The following is a 24,607-nucleotide window of genomic DNA, read 5'->3' on the forward strand; positions in this document are numbered from 1 at the left end:
TTGGCCAGGGAGGTCACTGGTCATTTTCATGGTTACTAAAATAATGGATATGGAAAATCATGAAGACAGAGCCGTCGCATGCCCAGTTTCAGTGTCATGGTCATAATGTCCTCGAAACAGGTTCCTGCAGGGCACATTCCGGTGGCCACGGGTTGGTCAGGGAGGTTACTGGTCATTTTCATGGTTACTTAAATAATGGCTATGGAAAATCATGAAGATAGAGCCGTCGCATGCTTTGTTTTGGTGTCATGGTCAAAATGTCCTCGAAACAGGTTCCTCCAGGGCACATTCCGGTGGCCACGGGTTGGTCAGGGAGGTTACTGGTCATTTTCATGGTTACTAAAATAATGGATATGGAAAATCATGGAGATTAGAGCCGTCGCATGCCTTGTTTTGGTGTCATGGTCAAAATGTCCTCGAAACAGGTTCCTCCAGGGCACATTCCGGTGGTCACGGGTTAGCCAGGGAGGTCACTGGTTATTTTCATGGTTACTAAGATGATGGATATGCAAAATCATGAAGATAGAGCCGTCGCATGCCCAGTTTCAGTGTATTGGTCATAATGTCCTCGAAACCGGTTCCTCCAGGGCACATTCCGGTGGCCACGGGTTGGCCAGGGAGGTCACTGGTCATTTTCATGGTTACTAAAATAATTGATTTGGAAAATCATGAAGATAGAGCCGTCGCAAGCCTAGTTTTTGTGTCATGGTCAAAATGTCCTCGTAACAGGTTCCTCCAGGACACATTCCGGTGGCCACGGGTTGGCCAGGGAGGTCACTGGTCATTTTCATGGTGACTAAGATGATGGATATGAAAAACCATGAAGATAGAGCCGTCGCATGCCCAGTTTCAGTGTCATGGTCATAATGTCCTCGAAACAGGTTCCTCCAGGGCACATTCCGGTGGCCACGGGTTGGTCAGGGAGGTCACTGATCATTTTCATGGTTACTAAGATGTTTACTATATTGACGACGACTGTTTTGAAGACTTTCGAATAGTTTTGGCGTTTCAGTCTTTTCGGGGTCAAAAACAACTAAATGTTTTCTTCTCTGTTTTCTGGAAGAAGAAAACATTTAGTTGTTTTTGACCCCGAAAAGACTGAAACGCCAAAACTATTCGAAAGTTACTAAGATGATGGATATGAAGATAGAGCCGTCGCATGCCTAGTTTTGGTGTCATGGTCAAAATGTCCTCGAAACCGGTTCCTCCAGGGCACATTCCGGTGGCCACGGGTTGGCCAGGGAGGTCACTGGTCATTTTCATGGTTACTAAAATAATTGATTTGGAAAATCATGAAAATAGAGCCGTCGCAAGCCTAGTTTTTGTGTCAACGTCAAAATGCCTCGTAACAGGTTCCTCCAGGGCACATTCCGGTGGCCACGGGTTAGCCAGGGAGGTCACTGGTCATTTTCATGGTTACTTAGATGATGTACATGAAAAATCATGAAGATAGAGCCGTCGCATGCCTAGTTTTGGTGCCATTACTGAAATGTCCACGAAACAGGTTCCGCGAGGGCCATTTCGACACCCGGGACAGGACCAGATCGTGTTGACCGGTTCCACATGTCTACTATCAGACGCGCATTATCCAGTTGGACATTTTTTGCCGAAGACACCAACATTTTATCTAGTAAAGCATATAAACCATAATTGAGAACGTTTACCGTGTACTGAGTACACGACGCGACCGCTCGTGTAACGGTCTGGTTCAAAAAAAAGTTACACCAGCGGTCGCGCCGGTGTACTGAGTACACATTGTAAATATGAGGTTAGAATTACGTATTTTTCGAGTACTGTCCGTGCATTTTTTCATTTTTTTTTTCTGCTTTACTAACAAGAAGAAGAGTGGATCTTGGAATAGGACCAACACCCGGTTCAATTTGGTGCGAATTTCGATTATTTTTTTGCATTTTTCTGAGACGCGTGTAATCAGTACACGCAAACGACTGATGGTGGGTTAAACACTGTGGTTAGAGAAAATGCCAATGCAGACCCCTTAGCTTCCGGGAAGGTAAGCCCAGCTCCCTGGTTAGTGGGTTGGTGTCAGGCCCTGCGAGCCAGCCGTTAAAAGACTAGTACCGAAAAATCAACAAGAGGAGAATGCGAACCGATACCAATGACGATGACCACAGCGACGAAAAGGGACATGGGATTGGAAGCTCGGTATGGAACTGCAGATCTCTCAACTTCATCGGGAGCATACTGGCTCTGTCTACCGTGCACAAAACTCTCCGTCATCAACAATGTACAGTACCGACGACCACCACGGTACAACCACAGACAAATAGACGTAACACTCTTCAAAAGAGCTTGGCTCTTAAATTTAACCGAATTACCGAAATCTCAACCGTTAAGTATATTTTACCGGAAAATTCGGTAGGGTTAGTTACTTTTAGCGAACTTTGTTATATTTTAACAGATAGAGTCTGTCTTGGTTCGTCGTTGCATCGCGTCGTCGTTCTGTGTGCCGGACAGTGCTCATCTTCGTACGGGGCGGTTTAGTGTGTTTTTGGAGGCAAAGTGGAAGTTTCGCTTTCGGATCGGCCGCGTCGTCGTCGTCAATTTGAATGTGCACATCGTCGTACCCGTGTATAGTTGTAGCGGTTCAGTGTGATTTAGAGGCCAGTTAGTGGAAGATGCTGCAGCGCATACGCACTGGACACTTCAAAGGATGTTTGTTGGCGAGCTCGTTCCATTTTATCATAATAATAAATGCTAAAGGATGTATAAAATTCTGCTCTGGTTTTTGTGTATTTATCAAACAAATATTGAAAAGTTCGTCACGTCATGTGTCGGCGCTAGCTCCAAAAGCACATTTAGTTGATAATAAATATTTTTCTTTCATTTTTTGCATGTACACAAAAATTTGAATGTTTCGTCATCTTCGATGTCGACATTTGTAAAATTTTAGTCAAAATGAATAAATGTTTTGACTCAAATAAAGTTTGCATGGATCACATCACTTACCAAAGTGAATCCAAAACATATGACTCCCCCAATCCCCACTAACAAAAACTCCTTCCCGTGACAGGCGTGAAGAAGATGAGGTGATCTCGGTCTCTAGTAGCAACGTACGTCACATTAATATTCCTTCCCTTCCTCGATGACCGTAAGGACGTGGCTGGCACTGTTATCTATATATCTATATATATAAAAATGAGTTTGTAGTCCCTTTGAGGCAACAAAAGTCACGAACGGCTGAACCGATCAGAATGAATCTTGCATGGTTAGATTCGTATTCATGGTGGCTGTGTATATATGTAAAAAAAGTTAGGAAAATGATCTAAAAATGTTAGAAAATAGACAAAATGCTGATTTTTTATGACCTGGGAAGGAAATCAACACGATCGCAATATAACCGATCTAGAGTGCCATGCTTCAATGAACCCAACAGTTGTCAAACCACCACAGCTTGGCAAGACAAAGTTTGCCGGGACAGCTAGTATATATATAAAAATGAGTTTGAATTCTCTTTGAGGCAACAAAACTCAAGAACGGCTGAACCGATCGGGATGAACTTTGCAGGGTTTGATTCGTATTCATGGTGGCTGTGTTTATATGCAAAAAAAAGTTACGAAAATGAACTAAAAAAGTCAGAAAACTGATAAAGTACTGATTTTTCACGAGCAGGGAAGAAAATCGACACGATCGAAATGAAACCAATCTAGAGTGCCGTGCAACAATGACCTCAGTTGTCAAATAAAAACAGCTTTGCAAGACAAGGTTTGCCGGGACAGCTAGTTGACTAATAAAGTTTGGAATTCTCGAACTGTGCACATTGAGGGCGGTAGCTACTCCCAAGCTCCGTTTGTTGATTCCTTGTGCAATTTCGATTGTTCTGGTCAATCACGGAGTAGCAACAACGAATTGTACGGTCATCTATGCTCATGCTCATTAGCGTGGTTTAAAAAATCGTTTTTGCTCCACACTGCTTATTCGATTCGTAACCAGATTCGATGCCTTCTCCCAAAATTTGTGCTCATTTGGTTGAAAATTGAGACTGCACAAGCCCTTCAAAATTTGTATGGGAATTACTATGGGAAAACGATTTTTTCATTCAATCGACCATAGCATTTCCCCAAATGCCCTAGAGGATCAGTTGACCCTTGGCACTTCTAGGCTACTCTATCAGCTATAACTTTGCCGAAGACCGCATTCGAATCGGACGCTTCATTAATTAATTATCGATTTGTATCCAACTGGAGAAATTTTAACAATGATCCTCCAGCTTCCCAGCAGGCAGCATTGATGCATGATGTGGCGCCAAAGATAGCACACTGAAATCATGGCTACTATGTTTCACTGCAAAATGCAGTGATGCCCATTGATTAGTTTAGCCATCATGAGTAAAGATTTCGATTCTGGATAAAAATCGGTACTTAACTAATTAATGTAGCATGCGATTTGAATGTAGTCTTCGGCAAAATTGTAACTGATAGAGTAACCTAGGAGTACCAAGATTCAACTAACGCTCTAGGGCACTTGGGGAAATACCACGGTCGACTGAATAATAAATATTACTTTCCCATAGTAATTCCCATACAAACTTTGAAGGGCTTGTGCAGTCTCAATTTTCAACCAAATGAGCACAAATTTTGGGAGAAGGCATAGAATCTGGTTACGAATCGAAAAAGCGGTGTGGAGCAAAAACGATTTTTTGAACCACGCTAAATTGCTCATGCTCACGTTTATCTGTTATATTTTAACAGATAAACGATAACATTTTTCCGAAATCTTGGATTTTCTTAAAGCATCTCGGTAAAAAGCCGTTACCGAATGCTCAGTAGTTGAGATTCCGGTAAAAAATCCCGAACGAAACTAGCTAATGATGCAATCGAAAATTACAGGCGACTTATGCAGTAGTATACGTGTTTGGCAAACGTCAAATTGCAATCGATCATGGCCGACGGTGTCACGCGTGGCTCAACCAATAGGTGGCAGTGTGTTCATAAAAAGATACCGTGCAAAAGTTTTGATGAATTTTCTCCAAGAGTTACGTCTGTTTGTCTGTGGTACAACTTACAGAGATTGAAGTAAACGTATGTCGCCTCTGCCTAAGCGGAGAAATTTGAGTCTGTGTGACGAGGGCGAGTTCAATGTGGTCCCCCTTGAGGACTACTGGAGTAAAAAATAAGCAGCCACAAACAATGATTGCAAAATCATCTAATTCTTCGAAACCAAACAGCTTTCGGAGGAGTGGACGGAAGTGGTGTTATACTTTCGATAAACTACATAGGGTGTTTACGAAGACCACTTTATCAAGAAGATTTGCAGCACTGCTGAAAATCGGGAGTCACTGTTAGCAGTGCCACCACGGATGAAGGTGGCACTATTCATGATAGTGTGTGTAAATCTTTATACTCGCACCAATACACTCTTACACTTTTATACAAAGGTACCACCTTAGCTCAGCAGGTGGCGGCAGGCCCGGATTTAAGGGGGGGAAAGGGGGCAAGTGCCCCAGGCCCCTCGATCAAGGGGGCCCCCAAGAATCCCGAAACACCATACGTATTTTTTCAACGAATCCATATAAAATGCACTTCAATAGGCGATTATTATTTAAACATGACCAATAATAGTTATTATTGGGTACAAACGGAATTTCTTATGTACTTTCCGGTCAGTACATTATTTTTTATGGCTCGGATGGTCAAGAAATTTCGCACAGCAGGCTCCATTTGATTTAGTGTTTCTTCTCAGCTCCGTACTGGGGTCAAGAAAAATATGCAAAGGTTTCTTGAGCGATTCTTTGCCTGAATTTCCGAGATAGGCCAATAAATTTCTTGCGATGTGCGTACTATCCATTGTCGTATTATAACACTTTTCCGCAACTAAAAATTGCTGTACGAGAATGTATCTAAATAGAGTGCGCTAAAATTTAAAGCCCAGTGCAGAATAAGTACGTTGAGGCTGCTTTTGCGTTAATCTAACAGTTTTCACATAGGTTATCTGTCAAAAATATAACAACGCTACGCAAACGTTTCCATTGTGCACGGGCCTTAAATTTTTGAGAAAAACTGAAACAATACTTTTACATCGATGGAAAATTCAACTTCACAAAATTATTCATTATTTCACAATGATTACACATAAATATGTTTGTTGATTATACGATTTTATTCTGAAAAAACTACTTAATACAGATCTGCAAGAGTTTGCTGTTAGAGAAAATGATGAATTTTGGAGATATTAGGGAAATAGTACCAGTCAGTGTTCAAAATTTCATTTCGTCATATCTAAATTCAACCACCTACAGCTTATTTAAGAAGCTGAACCTCAGAATAAGGTACATGAAAAATTTGTGCGGCTAGACCAGCTAGCTCTACGAGAAAGTCACGGAAAATCCGCTCTTTTTTCGAATATTTAAGGTAAATGTAACGGACAACCTTCGAAAAATGCCAATTGAAATTCATGGTGAATATCAATTGCATTTTTGGAATGTAGTCCGTGACATTTACCTTACATATTTAAAAAAGACCGATTTTCCGTGACTTTTTTGTAGAACTGGTCTAGCCACACAAGTTGTTCATATACAATATTCTCAGGTTCAGCTTCTAAAATGATCTGTAGATGGTTGTGTTTAGATGTGACGAAATGAAAATTTCAACACTGGTACCAGTTTTAGAAACCTAGTGGCCAAACACTTCTCGAAACAGCGAACTTAGAACTTACCGATAATTTTACCGACGTTTTTGATTTTTTTTGCTACAGTTGCCTCCAAGAATCCGATATTTGTTCAATCTGATTCTTGAAACTCTCATAGATTTTGGCAATTTCAAATAAAGTTGCTCTATATTCTATTGTTCTAGATTTAAAACAAAACCAGTCGTGTGAAATGTTTCGTTTTCCTAACTTATCAAAAACAATAAAAATTTCAAGAACATTTCTTATAAATTTTGGTTTTGGGGCCCACTTTGAAAGGTTTGCCCCGGGCACCCCGAAGCCTAAATCCGGCACTGGGTGGCGGTACTGTCGGTGACGCTTGCCGTTAGCATGGGAAAACAACAGAGTTCCATGTCCTCTTGATAAAGTACTCTTCGGTGTTTACCAGTTATGACCGCGATCGTAATGGTTCTCTAGGGGCTGTTCATAAGCCACGTGGTCATTTTTTGGGACATTTCGAAACCCCCACCCACCCACTCCCGTGGTCTTTTGTTCATACAAAAAAAAAATTGTATAGACCGTGATCTTTGCCCGAAGCCACCCCCCTACATGACCTTGTGGTTTATGGATGGCCCCTCTATTTGATCATAATGGGTATTTGAAAAGCTTAAAACGTATGCGTGTTTTTTTAGGCGCTGTAAAGGCTGGGTAATTCGTGCAATACAGATCCACGCACCAACCGGCCGGGCTGCAAGTAACCTTAGGGAAGATCGGGTAATCAACCCCGGTGGGAACTTTGGTCCACCACGAGCTGCATCAGCTGCTGAGAGAACCAACCATCGTCCATACCGCGAAACTCGGGAGGCTACGGTGGGCGGGTCACGTCATCAGGATGTCGGATAGCAACCCGACTAAAATGGTTCTCGAGAGTCATCCGACCGGTACAAGAAGACGTGGAGCGCAGCGAGCTAGGTGGGTCGACCAAGTGGAGGACGATCTGCGGACCCTACGCAGAGTGCGGAACTGGAGGCAAACAGCCATGGACCGAGTGGAATGGAGGTGACTACTATGTACAGCAGAGGCCACCCCGGCCTTAGCCTGACCGGTAAGGTAAGTAAGGGAACTTTGGTCATAGGCTGACAGGGAGGGGGGGGAGGTCTTGTTTCTGCAAACCTGAGCGTCTGTTCTTCAGGAGGAGCGGCTCACAACAGCGTCTGTTCCACATGTTAGGGGCAGCTGATCAACGTCCGAGTGCCAAGGAAGGACTCTAAGCTTAACTGTGCACTATAGTCCTCCGGAAAGTAGGCGGTTGATGTCAGGCCCTACGAGCCAGCCGTAAAAATACCATTGTAACGGAAAATCAGCAACAGAATAATACGAACCAAGACCAACGACAACGACCTTAGAAAACAGGAAGGATTTGCGGCTTTAAACGCGGTACGTGGCACTGGCGATCTCTCAACTTCATTGGGAGCACCCGTATACTCGCCAATCTACTGAAGGACCGCGGGTTCGGCATCGTAGCGCTGCATGAGGTATGTTGGACAGGATCCACAGTGCGAACGTTTAGAGGTAATCGTACCATCTTCCAGAGTTATGCCACATGTGAGCTGGGAAAAGCTTTTATCGTGATGGGCGACATGCAGAAGTGCCGATCGATGAAAGAATGTGCAGCATAATAAACGTGTACTGCCCTCACTCCGGAATAACTGATGATGACAAGGATGCGACGTCAACATCATCATAGGTGACCTAAGCGCTCAGGTAGGCCGGGAGGAGGAATTCAGGCCGATATGAAAATTTCAGCGCCCACCAGCTGTCGAACGAAGGCGGCCTACGACTCATCGATTTCGCTGCCTCCAAAAACAGGGCCATATGTAGCACCTTTTCCCAACACTGCCTCCCTTACAATTGTACCTGGAGATCACCACAGCAGACAGGATCGCAAATCAAGCACGTTCTGATTGACAGATGGCACCTCTCCAACATCATCGACGTCAGGACTTATCGTGGCGCTAATATCGAGTTCGACCACTATCTTCTGATAGTCAAACTGCGCCCAAAATCTTCCGTCATCAATAATGTACGGTACCGGCGACCGTCACGATACAACTTTGAGCGACTGAAGCAACCGCAATCGCTTCAGTATACGCGCAGAATCTCGAGGCCGCGTTGCCAGACGAGGGCGATCTCGATGTGGCCCCTCTAGAGGACTGCTTTAGTACATTAAAAGCAGTCATCAACGATACAGCCGAGAGCACCATCGTGCAAAGCGATTTTGGGGAAAATGAACGCAGCACTGGCAGAATGTGAAACGTTATAAATAAAAGTGGAAACAGCAGATTCATCTTTTTCGAGGAAAAAAACGCCGCCTGGAAGAAGTGGAGTGCGAGAAAATGGAACTGCTGTGACGTTCCCATGAAACACGGAAGTTCTACCAGAAGCTCAACGTATCCCGCAACGGATTCGTGCAGCAAGCCGAAATATGCAAGGATAAGGACGGAAGTCTCTTGTCGAACGAACGTGAGGTGATCGATAAGTGGAAGCAACACTCCGACGAGCACCTGAATGGCGTTCTGAGCGTAGGCATGGGAGACCACGATAACGAAGAGAACGACTACGCAAATGCAGCAGAGGACGGAAATGAGCAAATTCCCACGCTGAGGGATGTTAAGGATACCATTCATCAGCTCAAAACTAACAAAGCAGCTGATACTGATGATATCGCAGCTGAACTCATCAAGATGGGTCCAGAAGAGTTGCCCACCTGTCTGCTCCGGTTGATAGTCAGAATGTGGGAAACCAAACAGCTACCGGAGCAGTGGAAGGAAGGGGTAATCTGTCCCATTCACAAGAAAGGCGACCATTTTGAATGTGAGAACTTCAGGGCGATCACTATTGCAAATGCTGCCTACAAAGTGCTATCCCAGATCATCTTCCGTCGTCTGCCACCTAAAACGAATGAGTTCGTGGGAAGTTATAAAGCCGGCTTCATCGATGGCCGGTCGACAACGGACCAGATCTTCACCGTACGGCAAGTCCTCCAGAAATGCCGTGAATACCAGGTCCCAACGCATCACCTGTTCATCGACTTCAAAGCAGTATTCAACAGTATCCACAGCTATAGAAAATCAAGCCTGAACACGTCTTTCCTGGAAAGCTAAAAGGACTGATTAAGGCAACGATGGACGGTGTGCAAAACTGTGTAAGGGTTTCTAGTTAACTTCTTAGTTCATTCGAATCTTGCCGGAAAATGCGACAAGGTGACGGACTCTCATGTCTACTATTTAATATCGCTCTCCTGGAAGGTGTAATGCGACGAGCCGGGTTCAACAGCTGGGGTACGATTTTCACAAAATGCGGTCAATTTGTGTGCTTTGCGGACGACATGGACATTATTGCCAGAACATTTGGAACGGTGGCAGAACTGAGAGTGTACAACCCACCTGAAACGCGAAGCAGCAAATGTCGGACTGCTGGTGAATGCGTAAAAAACAAAGTACATGCTGGCAGGTTTAACTGAACACGACACGAGGTGGCGGAGGAATTCGTCTACCTCGGATCCTTACTGACGGCTGACAACAATGCCAGCCGTGGAATACGTAGGCACAGTAGATGCCTTGCCTACTACGGGCTGCAGAAGATGCTGCGGTCTAAAGAGATTCACCCACGTACCTGGTCACCGAAGCACCAGAGCTATGCTACATAGATGCTCGTTACAGGTTGTCGATTCTCCATTTAGCAGCCCATGCGATATAACAAAAGTGAAAATATTTTGATGGGCGACAAATACGTTGTTGAATTCTCCTGGAACACTGTGAATATTGCTGCCTAAATAACCGATTTAACTCGTTTTGAGCCAATGTAGATGTTCTCCTTTTTATGTAAAAAATATTGTTCAAATGATAAAGCAGTAGGTACTAATCCAGCCCACACATTTCCAAACATTCGGCCAAATACAAATCTACCATGAAACTGCGTCCAACAATACGAAGCTGACCTGAATATTTCATGAAAAACATATTGATTAATGCCAACCTCCGTAGCCCAAGGGGTAAGTTGCACAATTGCACATTAACATAATTTCTTGATTTGGATTATAATGCAAAAAATAAATCAAACCATGTACTTACGGTGGCAATCAACCGATCCCTTCAGCAAACCATAATCTCAATCAGCAATTCAGTTCCTCAATGCTCAATCGTAAACCGGTGGAAATCAACAGAAAACATCAACCTCGGTCGTCCGAAGAAGGTGTTGTTGTATTGATGCATTCACGCTTTCTAACTAATCTCTGCTTGTTTTCCCACAGGTCTTGCGGAAGCAGCCCGAGGTCGAGGAAACTCGAGTGCCAATTCATTAGTGACCAGCAGCAAACCGCTGCATCTCATCCTTCTGTCGGTGCTGACTGCCCTTGTCTACTGCAGGAGATGACAGCAACACATTTGCTGGGATAACCCCACGCTTCGCCCTCCAGCTCTGGTGACAGCCCCGTTGGCTTCGAGTTCACCGTCGATGGCTTCATTAGCATAAGCACATCCTCGGCCACTACTGGAGGGGTGGTGGTATGGGTGGGGGTGGGTACCCGGCAGCCGGATGCCACTTGAGGCGACAATGCAAGAGCAAATGGCCAAAAAGAGAATAAAAACCGTCGACTAAATAATACAGTCGATTGCGAATGAATGCGAAGCGGGTGTTTGAGTATTCGAGTGTTGCAGTGTAGAATGCATATCCGTAGTGGTAGGGAAACTTTTGAAACAATAATGGTGGAATAATGAAATAGGATAATATCGATTCATGATAGCTAAATGATTTCAAGTGAAAATCTATTCTCCTTCTCTGTGCATAAAAGCTAAACGAGACAAACGAACGAATTGCTGCTTGTAGTAGATCGAACGATCGTAATCTGTGAGATCGCTTGTATATTTTCTAGTGAAGTAAGTGAATACCATACACACACGAGAACATCACACTCTATTGCTGCGCTTGTATAACCATATCTACATAGGAATCTCATGCACATCAACGAAAAATCGAGGTGAAGGGAGAGAATGTTTAAGTAAAAATCATCAAGCATAATCAGCTGGAAATGGTAGACTGAAAATTAAGTGTGGCGTACTAAAAGAGGAAAGTCAAACAAGAGGGTTTTAAAGGATTATAAAATTGCTTCGCCGGGAAACGAGAGACAAGGGCAGTGCAAGCTTTTATCCTATGCAGTTCTCCCAAAGCCCTGCCGTCATCAGCATGATGAAGCGTTAGTCTTATATAGCTATATATGGAAATTTTTAAAGCTTTATAATGGCGCTGAATGATGAAACTCTGAATCAACTTTGATTATAATGCATCCATCAAAATGCGATAAAGTTTGTTATTGCTAGGAAGAGGATAAGCAAGCACGCTCGGAAGATGCATACATGCGAGTGAAGGCGAAATGACGTTCGTTAAGCATGGGAGAAACCGGAAAATTGTTTTGCCTTGGCGTGAGGGCCTGGTGAAAATGCTTGATCTGCAGGTTGGCGCGGCACAGGGGAGGCGCAAGAGCTTAGCTTGAATGAAGATGCAAACTGATTTGCTTTTATTTGCATGGAAAAATTCAGTTTGCGTATGAAGGAAACATCATAAGTTGTTCCATTTTTGGTTGATGCACGAGTATTTGAATTTTTAATTACTTGATATATTTCTGAATTTATTTGGTGAACCAGTTTATCTTGAGGCGATCAATTCCAAAACTTGAAACATTAATTGGAACATTTTAGAATTTTCCTATTTATTACGCGTTGCAAAAAAAAAACTTAAGACCCATTAAGGTGCCATAAGACTGTTTGTCGTAATTCCAAATATTTGTCATTGTAGTCCGAGAAGAAGAGAAGAATATTTCATAAGGCACATCGCATAACTTTGAGGAAATCATGTTAAAAAAAATCGAGTTAAATAAAATTGCGTAAAAAAAAACGCAGTGTATGTAAATTTTTCCGAGGAATTTCCACATGCACTTCTCCATGATTTTCTTCAGGGTATCGTTCAGGAATTCCTTCAGGAATTAATCAAGAGATTTCTCGAGAAACTTTTGCAACGATAGCTCGGAAGTTAATCTACGAGTTTCTCAAGAGAATTATTCACGGATTCCTTCAAGAATTTCCTTCAAGAAATTGTTCAAGGATTTCTCCAGGAATTCCTTCAGGCGTTCCTCCTAGGGATTATTCAGGGATTTTTCCACGAGTTTCATCATGGATTCCTCCAGCAGTTTATTCATAAATTCCTTTAAGCATTTCAAACTCTCCTTCATAAATTCTCCGAGGGATTCCTTCAGGAATTACTTCGCGGATTCCTCTAGCAATTTCTTCAGGAATTTCTCCAGTATATTCTTCATAGATTCTTCCAGGGATTGCTCCAGGTTTATCCATAAAACTCAAGAAATTATTTAAAGGATTTCACCAAGAGTTTTGTCAGATTTCTCCCCAAACTTCAGAAGAGATTCCTTATGGAATTTGTTCAGAGGCCTCTTAATGATTTATAGGGATTCCTTAATTTTTTTGCAGGGATATTCCAAAAATGTCTTCAAGGATTTCTCTAGAAGTTTCTCCGGGGATTTCTCAAGGAATTTCTTCAGGTAACCCTCAGAAATTTCTTCATGAGTTTATTCAGCGCTTTCTCCAGAAGTTTCGTCTAAGATTCATCCAAGAACTTTTTTAGGATTCTTCATGAAGTTTCTTAAAGATTTTTTTTTTCAAAAATCCTTTCAGAAATTTCTTGTGCGATTTGTCAAGGAATTACTTCAAGGATTCATCTGAGAGTTTCTTCACTAATACCTCTTTTCATGAATTTTTCAGCATTTACATACTTCACATTCAGTCCTGAGCACCCATGGTGGTGCAGAAGAAAGATTGAAAGATCTCCATCCTGGGTGATGGAGATCGTCAGCCATCGCATTGATCTGTGGCCATAGTAATTTATTATGTCGACTTCCTTTATTTTCTTGTTGAGGCTGCGCCGCTATGAGCTTCTGGGTCTGCCTCTGTTGCGATGTCCTGCTGGGTTCCAATCCAACGCTTGTTTGCATATTGCATTCCCGCCCCTGCGGCCGACCCACCTCCACTTTCGCTCCCGAATTTATTTCGTTTTGGCTTTTGATGACATCGATGATGGAACTCCACGTTGGAGATCCAAATGTTAGTCCACCATGAATGAATTATATAACTCAGGCATCTAGTTGAGTATTCTCCGCTGATACACACTAAGTTTCCCTGGCGTACAGCAGCACAGATTTCACGTTCGGGTTAAAAATTAGGATTTTCTTTATTCTTCAATCATTTAACCTAATTTACAGCTCTTTTGTCCATTAGGGCACAGCGTGAGGGATTCCAATTGGAAGCTGTACTTACATTTTGTACAGCGCCTAAATGTATTCTATTCTAATTTTTCAATATCAAACTGGTTGCCGTTGCGCTGCTTTCACTTTCTACCCCATGATGAGCACGAGGATGATGATGTGTGGCTGTTGGTTGTTCCTTTTTCCAGTCCGATTGGGGGTCCATTCCTCCTCTTCTTGGCGTAACGTCCGCACTGGGACAAAGCCTGCTTCTCAGCTTAGTGTTCTATGAGCACTTCCACAGTTTTTAACTGAGAGCTTCCTCTGCCAATGACCATTTTGCATGCGTATATCGTGTGGCAGGCACGAAGATACTCTATGCCCAAGGAAGTCAAGGAAATTTCCTTTACGAAAAGATCCTGGACCGACCGGGAATCGAACCCGTCACCCTCAGCATGGTCATGCTGAATACCCGTGCGTTTACCGCCTCGGATATATGGGCCATTATGAGTTGCCGTTCGCCGATGTCCAAGTATCCGGGTCCATTTGAGCCATGGGGCTCAGAAGAGGGTCTGTGTCAGCTGCGCTCAAGGGGAAAGAGCAGCTGACGAAAGTGCCGGGGCTGGGATCGAACCCATGATCATCTGCTTATAAAACAACCGTGTGACCAATTGTGCCACTGACCCCGGCTTCGGATTCCACGAGATTCCTCAGGGATTCCTCCAGAAATTTCTTGAAATATTCTACAAGAAGTTTGTACAGAAATTTCTCCAAGAGTTTTTTCAGAGATTTCTCCAGATATTTTTTCAAGGTTTCCTCCAAGAGTTCCCTCATGGTTTCTTTCTGGAGCTCAATCAGGAATTCCTCAGGCATTCTTGTAAAAACTCTTTCAAGGAGTCCTCTGTGAGAGAAGTTCCGTTGGAGGTTCTTCTTGGAAATATTTTTTTTTTCTTTGTGTAAGCACAGGTCTTCCTAAGTTTCTACAGTAACGAAGAAGCAACTGTAGCAAAAGTAGCAACCTTTCCCTATTCCATTGACGAGTTAATGAGCCTGTTCAAATATGAAAATGAGATTTGTTCTAGGCTTTATCATTGTAGTTGTTTTTAACTTAATCGCAAGGATGAATTTCGACTGTGATTGAAAGCAGTCCTCACTGATTTCAATCAGATAATATCGAATAAAAGATTACGAAGACTTACTTGCCGTGCGCAGCATAGTTGTCCCTTGTTAAGGCGAAACTGGAAGCATTTTCTCATTTTTTCAATTTTTGATTTTTTATTAAATAACGAAGCAATATTTTCAAAATCGGTTTTCGTGCAGTAGAGTATGGATCATTATCATAGAGTGTCCCGATCATTTTGTCTATCCCCTGTAGGTAGGCAACTGACGTGCGCAACATAGTTGTCACATGTTCTATTGGAATCCCTATTTAGGCGAAACTGGAAGCATTTCCTCACTTTTTGGTTTTTGATTTTTTATTAAATAACGAAGCAATATTTTCATAATCGGTTTTCGTGCACATGTAGAGTATGGATCAAGGTATCTTCTGAATTTTTTTGAGGTGGAAAATGTTTTCCATTTTTGCAGAAAAACATTTTTTTGTATAATTTTGTTCAAAAATGGTTTTTGCAAAAACGAAAAATATTTTCCACTACAAAAAAAATCAGAAGATACCTTGATCCATACTCTACATGTGCTCGAAACCCGATTATGAAAATATTGCTTCGTTATTCAATAAAAAATCAAAAATCAGAAAGTGAGGAAATGCTTCCAGTTTCGCCTAAATAGGGATTCCGATAGAACATGTGAGGCAGCCAATTAAACGCCCCATAATAAATTCAAAAGTTCCCATAAATAATTCGAAAATTGCCAATAAATAAATAGGTGTGGAAGCAATAATAAACTATAAAAGTTCCATAAACAAATCAAAAAGCGCATAAATAAATCAAAACTTCCCATAAATAATTGATTTTCGAGCAATAAAAAATGCCAGAATTTCCACAAATAAATCAACAATTGCAATAAAAAACTACATTTTTTCCAACAAAAAATTTCGAACATACTACATCACAGAACTATTATGCTAGAAAGACTGAAACTATGTGTGCAATTTAACAGACAATCGCTTGCTGTCCGAGCTCGCTAACGCTCGTCGGACTTTAAAAAGGGATAACATCTCTGTTCGCATTCTACCGGGCAAATTCTTGGATCTGTGGATTGCCCAGATCCGAATCGACGCAGTTACGGCGCGTCGGATTTCGGAAACTTCGGCGGCCTTCTGCCGCCTCAGTTCCTCAATCCTCTATGCGGCTTCGCCGCATGGCTCGGCCGAAACTTTTACTTTACACATTGTTTCGTATATATTGCTAAATTTTCAATTGCTTTTTTGATGTTTTTCAATTGGGAATTTTTGAATTATTTATGGAAAAATCAGATTTATTTATGGAAAATTTAAACTTTTCTGGTGGAAAAAATGTAGTTATTTATTGAAATTTTTGAATTATTTGTGGAAATTCCGACATTTTTTATTGCTCGAAAATCAATTATTTATGGGAAATTTTGATTTATTTATGCACTTTTTGATTTGTTTATGGAAATTTTATAGTTTATTATTGCTCCCACCCTTACTTCTTTATTGGCAATTTCTGATTTTGGTATGGAAAATGATGAATTTTCTATGAGTCGTTTATATTTTAGCCAACATGTGACAACTATGTTGCGCACGTCAGTTGCCTACCTACAGGGGATAGACAAAATGATCGGGACAGGCAAAAAATCACTTTTCAAAAAATGTTCAAGTGGCTGTAACTTTTCGAAAAGTGCATCAAATGTTCTCACATTTTTACTGTAAGTTGATTAACTAGCTGTGTATCAGTGGTGAAAATTTGGAACGGATCGGATTATTCTGCACGAAGTAATAAATATTTTAAGAAAAGGTGATAATTATCCGATAGCTGTTATATCTCCGGAATCATTGAACCGAATGCAATTAAATTTTGAGAGTTTATGACTTGTATGATGAGCTTTGAAAAACATTTGAATAAACTTAAAATTTTTAACACGGATGAAAATTATAACGATTAGATTATTTTTCTAATACAACACCAAATTATCCAAAACTTCAATATCGTTTCAAAATTCAAGGTGATAATTATAGTTCATTTAAATTCCCTCTAATTGACTCGGATATAAATATGTTTTGATGGAATATAACAACATAGCCGGCAATGAATTGAAAAAAAAGTAATGGAAAGCATATTGAAAATAGACTAATTTACTAAAAAAAACATAAAATAAATGAAATCGCTATAAATTTTTCCATTATTAAAAATTCCAAGTTAAGTTAAACGTTTTTCAAAGATCATCATATAAGTCAGAAATGGTCAAAATTTTATTGCATTTGGTTCATTGATTCCGGAGATATAACAGCTCAAAGTTAGCTATCGAATAATTATACCTTTTTTTAGATTCTTTATAACTTCGTGCAGAATAGTCCGATCTTTTCCAAATTTTGAGCATTGATACACAACTAGTTGATCTATTAACATTAAAAATTACCAGATTATTTTATGCACTTTCCGAAAAGTTACAGCTTCTTGAATATTTCTTGAAAAGTGAAAAATTTGCCTGTCCCGATCATTTTGTCCATCCCCTGTATCTGTTCTTATTTCAAATCATGATTGACAACAATGAAGACTCAGCGTTTCTTACAAGATTTGCAATGTAAAAGGACTATATATGTTTCAATCAACATCTAAAATATGCTTTTCCACTAGTTGGAAACAATGAGGACGAGAGTTCGGTTTGGTAGATAAAAACGCACTACGAAAAGCCGATATTTTCGCATTGCGGATCTTACAGGGCCTGGTTCATCCAGATTGTCGACTCATCATTTTGAAGCCCAGCATCATCGTTGTAGAATTATTTCATTTTTTTTTTTAATTTTAATGAGTTTCTATCAATCATAATCCAGCCAACTGTTACTTGTTTGCATATTAATTTTCATGACTGTTTATTTCGGAGTTTTTATGTCAGATGACAGTGGCATATGTTTCAAAGAAATTAAATTAAGTGTCAAGTTAATCGATTGATTATTGATGGTGCTGGTGGGGGCTCCACGCTGTGACATCGTGTCCCATCCGATCTGGTTGTCAATCCTTAGGTTGATCGGTTTGGATGTGTGAAGTTCTGTCTTCCCATGGCGATAAAGTCATTGTATGCATAAATATGCCATCAATTATCAGCTAATTCATTTTTTTTTCGAAAAAGCCACCACATCTTTTCAAGCTTTACAGCAGCTTTATCATTGCCAAGCGGAAACATTTTGCCAAATCCCGTTCCAAAGCTGCTCGGTTCACTCTTCAATCATACTCAGAGGAGGAAAAACACATTCTAAGTACTATTGTAAATAATCGAAAGGATGCACATACAATAAATGAGAATCGCCACGTGTACGCAGGTACGGGAGAACGTGGCTAATAATTAATGGTGGAGTTTTATTCGAGAGGCAAGTAATTAATTATGAAAATTAATGGTGTCTACGGTACAGCTTGCACGGTTCGTGTAAATTCTCGCCAACAAACGGTGGCAGTGCTCAGTTCGCGAGCTGGCAGGAGATATCGGTAGGTTCGTCCCATCCGTTTACATCGTTACATCCCGCGGCAGTTCTGCGGTAAAGCAGCGGCGGTAGTGGGAGTGAGAATTTACGCTGTGACCATCGGTCAATACCGCTGCATCAGTGGCATCCCAGTGGCGTTGGGGGCACTCAGAACAATGCTTCCACGAATGTTGCTTTGACCGGTTGACAAGAACAAACCCGAGCCTTGGTTTGTGTAACCGTCATTATCATGTGTGGTACTGCGAATGTTTATACCTTTGGACAGTTATCGAACAGCGAACCCACAATATTGGTATTTTTGTTTTTCAATCAATATTTTTTTTGGAATTAAACTGAAAATTAGTGTGAATCATTTCATGACCAACAATTGAAAAGGCCGCATCAACATTGCGTAAACAAACACGTTTCTGTCGACTTAGGGCCTTTTGGGTTCCACCCACGCATTTCACCACCATAAGCAGAAATCTTGATGTTTGCGCTTTATGTTAGTGGTGGTGAGGTGTGTGGGTTTACTTCGAAAGGCCTCAAGTCGATAGAAACATGTTTGTTTACAAATTGTTGATGTGGCCTTTTCAATTGTTGGTCTTGATTTATCGTTTGTTAGTCTTTTCGTTTTTTGCATGAAATACAACAGTGTAAACGGCAATTTCATCGAATGTCATTTGGCCGAATACTTTGTTTGAAGGTTATGCTATCAGAGGTGCGGCCCAACTTCAGTTAAAACAATACTCAGAAAGAAATTGCTAGCATTTTCAAAAAAGATTTCCTTTCTTTGCCAATGGGATTCTTCTATTTTTTGTAAGAATTTTGAAGGTTGTGTCCTGTCTCACGTCGCGTTGAGAACACTTGGTTACTACACACAATTTCCTTCTTTTACACAAACTATGTAATACAAAAAAAACGACTCCCCTTTCATTTTCCTACCATGCATGCTTGCCGGATGATTATGTCATTTGCGTTTGAAAATCAAACACAAACCACACTTACAGTAGCAATGATGCGCATATTGAAGGCTCAAAGGCTGTACGATAAATGTAACAACAACTCGGTGACTATTTTTGTACACGCAAACCACACTCCTACGCTCTTGAAACTCCGATACGGATGGATGAAACAGACCGAGAATCAAGCGTGAACGCACGACCGAACGAATAAAAAAATCATTTACCATGCAAGTTGGAACAGCACTCAAGTGCAAACTATGTACATATTATATAAAGTGTTACAAACTGTTTCAATAAATCAGATGATGAAAAAAAAACCCTACCCGACAGCCGTGCATGTTTGATGCAAATGATAAATATCCCAAAGCCCCAGCACGACCATCCAGCCGTGATTTCAGCAGTTGCAGATCCGTGCCGACCACCAAGCAGCCAGGCAGGAATGTTGTTTTCGAATGATAAACTAGATGCCACCCGTCGAGGAAAACATTCTTCATTTGGGAATATCCGTGGGAATGGAGCTGGTTGCAAATGCATCGAGATGGATTCCAAGTAGTTTGCTGAATGAATGAAGCTGTCAACCTTGTTCAAGTATATTTTTTACATGTATTCAATTACGTTGAAATCTTCTAGAAGCAATTTTATACTCCATTATGTTTGACCTTTGTGCAATAAACTATAACAAAAGCACAGCATGGGGTAAGTAAACTTTTAAAGTAATCGATTAAATTTTATTATTTAAAGCGAACTTTTTGGTCTCGTAGCTACCGTTGCTGATTCTTATGTAGAATATCCTGGGCTCAATTCCTGATGTTGACATTGTTCGCTGCCCGAGCAGAGAAAAATATCAAATTAACAACTACAAAATCACATAACCTGTTCTTATATCTTGTTTTGTTATTATTTAATTATCAAAGCATAGCTTTTCAATAACAAATTTTGTTGGACAATCTCATTTTGTTATAATCAAGCTATTGATATACATTCACTAGGGTACATTTCAATAAAATATTTTGTTGAACTACTAGTTTTGTTATTGATGTACTATTGATCAACTAGTCAACATTAGCACAACAGTAACAAGTTTTGAAATCAAAGCAACAATTCGATAATAATTACCTGTCCTTTTGTTTTGTTCTATTTTTGGAACACTTCGAAGTTCTGGAGGAGCCTTTCGATACCCTGGACAAGTCTTTAAAAGAACTCCTGGCGTAATCTTCGTAGAAATTCCAAAAGTAATTCTTTTGAGCAATTATTAGAATTCTTGGCAAAATATTTTAAAAACTCCTGCAGAATTCTTCGGAAAAAACTCCTGGATAAATTCTCAAAGAAATTTTCAGAGACATCTTAAGATGAAATTCGGAACAAATATTCACGGGAAATTCTGAAGAAATCCTGGAAGGGATTCTGTTCCTAATTCTGGAGGAATTTCTAGTGGAGTCTTTGAAAATCTGTGAATGATTTCGTGGAAGAACTCTCAGAGAAATTTCTGGAAGTTTTTTTTTTACATTCTTTTAGAATGATTAATTCATTCTGATTTTGAATATGAATATAGTATTTTTCGATCATTCAAAGTATTATTAATCATGTTATTGGTGGGTTTGTGAGACGTGAATAATTTTATATCATAAGTATCATAATTTACTTAGTTACGATTTTGATACCATAACAAATTATGCTTTCCGATTTTTATCAATAACATATTAATATCTAAATTTGTTATTGAACTATTTTCCAAATTCACTGTTATTAAGTTGTTATTGAAACTAACAAAACAAGTTATTAAAATGTTTTTCCCAGAACATTTTTTTGTTATGATATTTGTTATTTTGCCGCTTATGACAGACAAGTTTATAACATAATATGTTGTGTTAATAACATAAAAATCAACGATTCTATTATTCAGTTATTTTACCCAAATAACACAGCTTCTTATGCTGTTGTTATTCCCTTCTGCTCGGGTGACTGTACTTCAGCAGTCCTCCTGAAGGGCCTTATAACAACCTCACCCTCGTATCGCAATGCTGCTTTGAGAATCTGCTCGAATTCAATGGCAACCTCCAGTTGCTTCATTCGCTTTGTATATTACTGATGACAGAGAGCTTTGAGCGCAGCTTGACCATCACCAGGTACCTAGTGGTTAAAATCTATGTTAGCGGCCCGATAGGTTCTGACGTTGATAATTATCAGAATGTCGTCTACTTCCACTTGGTTCTCTGTAGTATTGTTTTCATTACTCTTTCTTGCCACATTCGTGCTACATGTTCAGCCCATTGAGATCTGCCGTATTTTATATGTGTCACTACTTGGTACATCTCGTGATTCATGTCACACCATTTTCATGGTTCCCACCTAGAATTGTCCGTATCACCATGCACTCAAAGACTCCGAAATCTTTTCAGTCTGCCTCCTTTAACGTCTATGACTTGCAACCGTAGGGGGCCACCGGAAGAATCAGCGACTTTAAGGGCGATTTTCTTTTACGTTAAAAAAAAACTAAGCTGGTTACACAATCCATGGAGGCCCTATTCGCAGTTGCAATACGACATTTTGCTTTACGAGCAACGTCATTGTCACAGGCCATAAATTTCAATTCAAAAGTGTTCCGAAATCAACAAATTACTCAACAGCTTGAAACACATCCCCATCAACCGCCCAGCACTAATACAGCTGAGCTTGCTTCTGCCTCCAACCGCAACCTTGTACTTCGTCTTATTCGAGTTAATAGCCAAGCTTTGCTGTCTCCTTCTTCAGAGGAGCAGAACCTTCATCCACTTCACCACGATCGATACCGCTGAGCCGTCCACAAAGCCGACGAGCATGTGCGACCTGTGATGATAGTTTCGATCCCCTGCACGTCAGATCTCCTGAACAATCCTTCGAGTGCAATGTCGAACAGTAAATCCAAGGTCACAAAAAGGTAAACCTTCATCTGCAATTCGAATACTTGAGTTTGATCCTTCCAATGTTGTGCGTATCAGCCAAATTAGTTTCGCCGGAAAATGGTGTTCTGATATGCCAAAGCTCATGCCTTTTCACTGCTTTAAAATCAATGATTAGATGGTTAGTCTGCAAGTTATATTCCCGAAATTTGATTCGTTGTTGACCGGCCCTCAAGAAAACCAGCCTGGTATTCGCCGATGAAGGACTCCTCAAGGGGTCTTAGTCTGTTGAACAGGACACGCGACAGTATCTTATATGCCGAATTCAATGAGATAATCCCTCTGTTATTGACCCCATGGCCACAGTGACTTCTGTGCAACCCTCACATGTGCTACCGTGACTGTTTTGTAATCATGTATTGTTGCTTGGGTAGTCTGTGCCTTTTCTTGTAGATTGGGCATATGAGGCCATCCAACCAGCTAGTAGGCATTTCTTCATCCTACCAAATCTTTACAATAATCTTGTGGATTGATTAATGTAGCTGCTCGCTTCCGTGTAACAAGTTCGACCGGGATCTCGTCCTTCCCAGCGGCCTGGCGGTTTTTAGTCATTAAAGGCCTTCTTAACCTTATCCAGTGTTGGTGGTTGCACTGCTTGACCGTCATCCATTGTGGTAGTCCTGTTCCTCTGTGCTCCTTCACTGCTACCATTCAAAAAATCATCGAAGTGCTCCTTCCACCTGGCTGCCACCATTGCACAATGGTCCAAATCCTCGTTTAGCAGGAAAAAAAATCCGTATCTGGATTCCGTACAAATAGACGATAATACATTTTAGGCGTTTGGTGTCTTCAGAGAAGTAGTTTGCATTTGTTTGCTGAATTTTTTTCAACAAAAATTGTTTATGGTGGTCCTCGTCTTAACTAAATTCTGGAATCGAACTTTTTAATTTCAAGTCATATGCGATCGAGTTCTTCAGCAAAGTTTTAGGCAATGCTATTTCGAGCATCTTTGCCGAAGACACCTTTTATCTAGCTCTTAATTTGATCATACATAGTAGATCAAGTAGGGTCTCCAGTTAGCCTAGTGGTTAAGGCTATGGATCGCCAATCCAGAGACGGCGGGTTCGATTCCCGTTCCGGTCAGGAAAATTTTCTAGATTCCCTGGGCATAGTATATCATTGCCCTCGCCTCACAATATACAAATTCATGCAATGACAGGCAAAGGAAGCCTTTCAAATAATAACAGTGGAAATGCTCAAAGAACACTAAGTTGAAGAGAGGCAGGCCAAGCTCCAGTGGGAACGTATAGCCATAAAGAAAAAGAAGATCAATTTTAAGTTTTAACGATTGTTAACAATATTTTTTTATTTGATTTTTCGAAGATGCGAGCTTCGGAGCATTTGAAGAGCAAGTAATGACGCATATTTGTTCTGAACGTTGAATCATTCAGGTTATGGGCAATTTTGACTTAAATACAACGATGTCTTGAAATATCATGAAGTTAGTACGATTAAAAACAAATCTTCAAGCTGCACAAGGTCACATATAAATCCAAATTTGAAGCAAAATTTACGAGAACGTTATGTTTAAAATCGACTCCAAAATCCTCTTAAAAAATCTAAAAACTACAAATAACTCATACCATTTTCAAGATAGAGTCAAACTGTCTTCGAAAAAAATGTAGGTTTTAACCATGCCTATAAGTTTCCCATACTCGAGTTTTATTTTTTTTTGCAAAACGTTAAACAACTTTATGAGATATAAGCATTTCAAAACATCGTTGTTGTTATAGCAAAATTATGTCAAAATAACATTTGAATATCAAGAAAAAGCAACATGCAATGTTCAGAACAAATATGCGCCATTATTTACTCTTCAAATGCTCCGAATCTCGCATCCTCGAAAAAAATAAAATAAAAAAGTTATTGTAAAAAACTTTTTTGGTAGCATCACCCTAAGTCAAAATTGACCTACTTCGTTCAAATTAAGAGCTTGATAAAAGGTATCTTCGGAAAAGTTGCTCGAAATAGCATTGCATAAAACTTTGCTGAAGAACTTGATCTCACATGACTTCAAATTAAAACGTTTTATTCCATCAGACTCTAGTTTAATTTAAAAACACTTCACTAATACTTTACTTTTGCAAAAGAAAATAAAAAATGAATAACTCTTTTAAAGAAAAACTAGAAAGGACGAGCAAATTCCTTTTAATTCTACTACTGTGCTTATCTTCGGACAGATAGGCCTATTTCG

At 40.5% G+C, this 24,607-nt stretch overlaps 1 protein-coding gene across 1 annotated transcript in view; it reads left to right on the plus strand.

Moving 5' to 3' along the window:
* The window catches only part of LOC109433434 (lachesin), a 315,576-nt gene extending 302,309 nt beyond the window's left edge, over window positions 1–13,267 (plus strand). The window contains exon 8 of the mRNA XM_029862736.2: window positions 10,916–13,267. Within this exon, the coding sequence (XP_029718596.1) occupies window positions 10,916–11,037 (122 nt within the window). The 3' untranslated portion in view covers window positions 11,038–13,267. The remainder of the gene's footprint in view (window positions 1–10,915) is intronic.
* Window positions 13,268–24,607: the final 11,340 nt, after the last annotated feature.

This window comes from Aedes albopictus, chromosome 3 (assembly GCF_035046485.1).
Source record: "Aedes albopictus strain Foshan chromosome 3, AalbF5, whole genome shotgun sequence".
Taxonomy (NCBI): Eukaryota; Metazoa; Arthropoda; class Insecta; order Diptera; family Culicidae; genus Aedes; species Aedes albopictus.